Raw genomic sequence first — 5,775 nt, forward strand, 5'->3', positions numbered from 1 at the left:
GTGTAGAGCGGCCTGGCCACCGCCACAAAGGCCTGCTGACGTCGGCCGCTGTGGTGCTCCTGCTGCTTGCTGTCTCCTCCCCCCTGTCAGGGCCCATTGATGTGACAGAGCCCCTGCACCACCCTGTTCCCCCATTCAGCAAGGCCGCACCGCGCGTTGATGATCTCGCCATACGCCAGCCACTCGGGGGTGATGAAGCCGCCAGAGTTGACCGGGTCAAGCTGCGGTCGAGAGGCGCGGGGGCGGCGCGCGGCGCGTCACGGGTCTGCAGGGCTGCGCGAATGCAGCGCAAATGCAGCTGCGCGGGCGGCGTCCGAAGGCTTCCAGCGGACAGAGCCGCCCTGTGCGGTTGTCACGCGTGCCTGTTTGCAGGCGCTCTCCTGTTTTGCCGCCTGGTCACTGGTGCAACCTCGTCGAACCAGTCGACCCCAAACCCACGGGGCAGAACTGACACACAAACTCCGCCAGGGTTTGGATCCACCTTGGCTCTGCACACTAGGCTGGAGGACGCCCCTCCGTATTCGCATCGCATTGCACGCGACATGCTGGCACATCACAAACATACAACGACACTAACGTGCAGACGACACGACTCAGCACCCAGATACAAGCTCTATGTTTCTCTCACTCGTGCGCACGCGGTGTGGACGCACTCACCAGGCCCAGGGGGTCGAAGCCGAAGTCGCCGGGCAGGGAGCCGTCCAGGTAGGTCAGGGACGCCTCGCTGGGGAAGAACAGCTGGTCCTTGGAGCGGTCGACCTGGGCAGAAAAAAAAGGCGGCGGCGTGGGAGGGCATGTGTGTGAGTGTGGGTGGTACACGTGTGAGCGGGAGAGAGGGGAGCCTGTGTGTGCCCGTTGAGGTCAGCCGTGGCTCCGTGAGTTGTAGGGAAGCCGGGAAGGACCGTTGCCGTGCAGACCGCTGCGGCGGCGGTTTGTACAAAGACGCGGGCGGTCCAGCTGGCTGAGACGAGAGGCCCGTCAGCTGCGGAGCCCGGCTTGCTGCGCGTGGTGCGGTCGCGCTGCAGTCGTGCTGCAGGCCGCCGCGCGTTGCAACAGCACTCACAACACTGTAGTCCTCATCACCGCTGCTCAGGCTCACTTCTGCAGCAAATGCATGCTTACTGGCGCTGCTGCTGCAAGTGTGTTGCTCCAGCCCCACTTGCCACGGCTCAGCACTCCTGCAGCAGGACTGAGGCGTCCAGGGCACAGCCCCCTGGCGCCGCAGCGGGTGCATCTGGCGAGATCCGCGCCGCTGCCTGCCGCGGCGCCGCTGCTCCTGGAGCCTCTTTGCGCTGCCGCTGACCACCTTTCCCGTTTGATTCGTTTCTTTGTTTGCTAACGCGCGCACCTTGGCCAGAGAGGAGCCCTCCTCGGCGCGGACCACCACGCTGCGGGTCGCAGCGGGCCGAGCCCGGCTGCCGAACACCTGCGTCGTCGCCTGCGAGAAAGAATCACCAAACACGCGGCAATCGTCAACATTTCTGCAGGAGACGCACAACCTGAGGTCCCTTGGCCATGGGTGAGATCCAATCACTCACCGCGGCGTGCTTGAGCATCATTTTGGCGATGTGTGGTGTTCAGATGATCGAGCTCGGTTGCTAGGACTCGGAGGGTGGTGCTGCATTTGCACCTCATGGTTGGCGAGTGCGCGGGTTCACCAGCGGGGGTTTTAGCACAACAGCTCTCCGGGACCCTAGGGACGATGTGTTGCCTTCAAGGAATGTCGAGCTACCGTCTCAATTTTCCGCGCAGGGGAGCACGTGTGCTTGGCGTGTGTGTTGCGTGCGCGCGCGCGCGTTTTGTGTGCTCTGCTGGTGCAATACGCTCGCATTGACAGCTCTTGAATCAAGAGCTCTCATAAGATGCTTAAACGTGACACAATAACATCTGCTGTGTGGTGTGATTGCTAAAGGGTCGGCCGCGCTCAACATCGGCCTTGCGTAGTGGTCTGTGCGCAAGCAGTCCAGCAGGCTGCAACTGAACTCCATGCTGATTCCAAGGTGCGAAGGGCGCTGGAGCTGTGCCGCATGCCAGCTGCCCGGGCACGGATTTTCTCTTCATCACGGACCAACCCCCGACCCCCAGCCACGACCGACCCCTCGCCGCGATTCCGCCCCTGGCGAACATGAAGGCCGTTGCTGCTGGCGCTCCCAAAGCAGCTTCACACAGCGCATGCAAGCAGCTGCCTGCTGCCAGCGCCAGAAAGATCCTTGTCGCATTGGTGTCCGTCTATGGCCCCATGCACTTCCTACGTTGACGCGACCCCCACGGCTTTCCTCCAGACAGCTACTGCAGAAGCTGCCGGACTGTAATGCCAGGCTTTCCTCAACCATGCGCACACCCGCCGGCTTCACTCACCTGAGTTTCATGACACTACAAGAGCATAGGAGGGCTGCTGCTGCTTTTCGCAAGCATGCATGGCAGGGCGGCAACACGGCACGGTGGTCGATGGCACCCAGCACATGCACTGGCAGTGACGACAAATGATGAATGCGATAAGAGGCGTGGCACACAGCCGTGGCGAAGGCTTTACAATGGCGCTTTCGCGTTCGTTCACGCCTGTGTCTAGATCCTCGCCGCTTCTGCAGCAGCGATACTTGCAAGCGGTGGTCACCCGAACCTCATCCTCTCAGACCGCGATGGTGGCCACGAAGCTTGCGACCGTTGAAATAGATGTGGTCAGTGATACCGTCTGGTGAGCCCCGCTGAGCGATTGCCTGCGAAACGCCGCGCGGGCAGCAGGCAGCCTCCACGCAACAGCGCCCGTCGCCCCCGGCGTCATTATGAGCGGCGCCCCCGAGCTCGCATGCGAGAACGCATTTCGACCACTCAGCAGTAAAGCTTGATCCGGAGAGCACGTTGCTTCGTGCGCACTTTCTGGCTTACAAGCACCCAAACGCGCACGTCACTCTCTTCGAACCCGCCAGCCTGGCTCACATCAAGCCCCTCGCAGCAACCCCAGCGCGCAACCCCTCCCTGCGGACCGGCCCCTCACAGCCCCTGGTGCTATGTGGGCAAGGCGCGGCTGACCAGGGCGATGGCAAAATACGAGGGCCTCCTCGACTTCCGCGTGCGGTGGTGAGCCCCTGAGCACCGCTCGCCCCCCGCAGCACCTACGCAGCGCAACGCAGAGCGGCGCCGCCGGCCGCCGCAGGACACGGCAGTGTCGGGCGGGCCCGGGCCACGCCGCGGGGATCCCTAACCCCCCCCCCCTCGAGGCTCTGGAGCATGACGTGTTGCCCCCCACGCGCGTGCCGCCCTGCACTTGAGCACCCGCGCATGTTGGCGCGCCCTGCACGCAGACAAGCGCCCGCGCCGGCCCTCGCGCTTTGTGCGCGCAGGTTTCCATTCCAGCTCAACCCTCTGGCGTCGTATGAGGGCGAGAACAAGCTTCAGATGTACAATGACAAGTTTGGGCCTGGCAGGGTGGCGCAGATGATACCCATGATGACGGTGGGTGTGCCTACAGGAGATTTGGGGGGTTTCGAGGGGTTGGGAGTCGGGGCGGGGAGAGGGCTGCTCTTCATGTGTGTGGTGGGTGTGGGAAATTGGTGTAAATCTGGCGCAGGTAATGCCACTGGCGATGGCGGTCGGTTTCTTCTGACTTTTTGGTTGGCGTTATGTCCTGCTTCGCGTGGGAGTCATATGCATGCATCGTGAGCGTACTTGTGTATGCCATGCATGCCCGCCCCATCCTATCCGCACCCAACCCTACCTGATTCGCACACCCCCTGCGACCCCTCGCCTTGCAATTCCCGTCCACCCCAGCGCACCTATGCCGAGGAGGGCCTGCCCCCATACAACATGGACGGCCTGACCGGCAACACCCTCAACAGCCACCGCCTGCTGCTGTGGGCGGCGGAGGCGCACGGCCTGCAGGCGCAGAACCGGCTGGTGGACGAGCTTTTCAAGGTGGGGGGCCGGCCGGTGGATTTTAGAGGGCACGGGGCCCGGCCCTGCTGGGCTTGACCACTGGCCCAGGGGCTGGGTCTGGCGGGGCCCTGGTGGGTGCGGCCGCCGGGGCCTGGTGGGTGCGGCGGCTGGGGCCTGGTGGGCTGGCCTGCAGGTCGTGACTGTGCGCCTCCATTCCCTGGCTGTTGGCGTCGACAGCATCCGCCACGGCGTGTGCGCTGCAGCAAGCGCCCTGCGTTCCGAGCTGTCGCCCGTGCGCTTCCAAGCCGTTCCGCTTGACGCCTTGCGCCTTTGCCCGTCCCAAACAGCCTATACCCATCAAGAATGAGCCATTTCCTTGTCATGGCACCGCGGCACGAACGACACCCGAACCATGGTCAGCGCCACGCCCAGCGTTGCACCTCAAAACGCTTTCACACCCATGCATCCAACCTATAAAACCCCGCCTCCGCCGCGACAAACACACCACCCCAGGGCTACTTCACCGGGGCGCGCTTCATCAACGACAGGGCCTTTCTCCTGGAGGCGGCCGCCGCGGCCGGCCTGCCCTCGGACGCTGCAGCAAAGGTGCGGGCGACGGCACTCCCCGGCCTCTCGCTGCTATGCTAGGCGCTTGGATCGACCCCAGGCGCCGCGTCGGGGGTTACGCAGATGCCTGGCAATGTGTCGCAGTGCTGCCCATAGCAGCGCGCCCTCGCCTGCTGCCTGGTGGTGGTGGCGCCCATGAGGCGCCCGCCGGCGCGCAGCGCATAGCCGCCCCAAAAGCGGCCGGCCCGGCGGCGAGCACGGGACGCTTGCGACCAACCGGCACCGCTCAAATCCAAGTGATTGCATCGACCCTGTTGTCTGGCGCAAGTCGCCGAGCATTTGTATACCAGTTCGCTAGTCCTTACTAACCCTTTGTCCATCTGGTTGATCTCATCTTCGGCGGACACCATTTGCAGGTTTTGGATGACCCTGAGTCTTACCTTGAGGAGACACAGCAGGAGCTGCGGCGCTACCCTGGTGGGGTCCTTCAAACTCGCGTGCGCGCGCGCCAGGCCTTGCGGGTGCACGCATCTGGGCGCGTGTGCGTGGTCGCGAGCGTGCAGCGGCGTGCTGGGCGCGCGCTGCGCCTGCGGGTCTGTCGGCGGGTCGTCCTTGGGCCAGCAAGCGTTCCTCATTATGGCCTCACGGGCATGCTGCTCGGTGCTCTTGCCGCCCACTTCGTCGGCACCACGCCTCCGGAGGGGATCCCCTCAGGCTCTCCCCCCCAAAAACCCCTCGCAACGCCGCCCATTTTCAATTTCCACACCCAATGTTTGCGTACCCCAACGCCCCAACTTTGATCTTAACAGGGGTGACGGGCGTGCCACACTTCGTGATCAGGGCCGCGGGCGACCAGCGGCCCCTGGCGCGGCTCGGGGGCGCGCAGCCGCCGGAGGAGTTTCAGGAGGTGAGTCATCGCTCATGTCGATGACGTCACCCCGACAGGCCTCCCCTGCCTGTCCCTCCCTTCCCCATGACACCCACCCACTGCCTCTCGCTGCTGCCTCAGGCGGAATCGTCGGCTGCGCTTTGGGCTTGGTTGCGTTAGGGCCGGCGCTGTGCGCAACGCTATGCCGTCTGGCCTGGTCTTAGCCCACCTCCACACCACCTCAGCTTTGAAGCATTCGCATGATGCCTTTGCCCTCATCATTCAGGTGTTCGAGGGCATTGTGGCGCGCGCGCAGCCGGGGGGGCCGGGGGCCAAGGCGGCGGCGGCGCCGGCCGGCGCCGACGGCGCGGCGTGCGGCGTGGGCGGCGGCGGCGGCGCGTGCTGAGCGGCGGTTGCCTGGCAGCTGGGGCGCTGGGGCGGGCGGGGTGGCGTTGGTGGCGTTGGTG

General features: G+C 64.7%; 2 protein-coding genes across 2 annotated transcripts in view; one reads left to right on the top strand and one right to left on the bottom strand.

Annotated features, from left to right (window-relative positions):
• MNEG_6367 (Chlorophyll a-b binding protein 8, chloroplastic) overlaps positions 1 to 1,559 on the bottom strand; it is a gene marked incomplete at both ends in the record, with an annotated part of 3,705 nt that extends 2,146 nt beyond the window's left edge. The window contains 4 exons of the mRNA XM_014045161.1: positions 151 to 221; positions 658 to 759; positions 1,349 to 1,438; positions 1,539 to 1,559. Of these exons, the coding sequence (XP_013900615.1) occupies positions 151 to 221; positions 658 to 759; positions 1,349 to 1,438; positions 1,539 to 1,559 (284 nt within the window). The remainder of the gene's footprint in view (positions 1 to 150; positions 222 to 657; positions 760 to 1,348; positions 1,439 to 1,538) is intronic.
• A 1,478-nt stretch (positions 1,560 to 3,037) lies between these two features.
• MNEG_6368 (hypothetical protein) lies at positions 3,038 to 5,714 on the top strand (the record flags this gene model as incomplete). Its single annotated transcript, XM_014045162.1, has 8 exons — positions 3,038 to 3,078; positions 3,342 to 3,453; positions 3,769 to 3,912; positions 3,982 to 4,050; positions 4,387 to 4,479; positions 4,857 to 4,917; positions 5,250 to 5,347; positions 5,595 to 5,714. The coding sequence occupies 8 exons, from the start codon at positions 3,038 to 3,040 to the stop codon at positions 5,712 to 5,714; spliced, it is 738 nt and encodes a 245-aa protein (XP_013900616.1).
• Positions 5,715 to 5,775: the final 61 nt, after the last annotated feature.

Source organism: Monoraphidium neglectum (genome assembly GCF_000611645.1).
Source record: "Monoraphidium neglectum strain SAG 48.87 unplaced genomic scaffold scaffold01026, whole genome shotgun sequence".
Taxonomy (NCBI): domain Eukaryota; kingdom Viridiplantae; phylum Chlorophyta; class Chlorophyceae; order Sphaeropleales; family Selenastraceae; genus Monoraphidium; species Monoraphidium neglectum.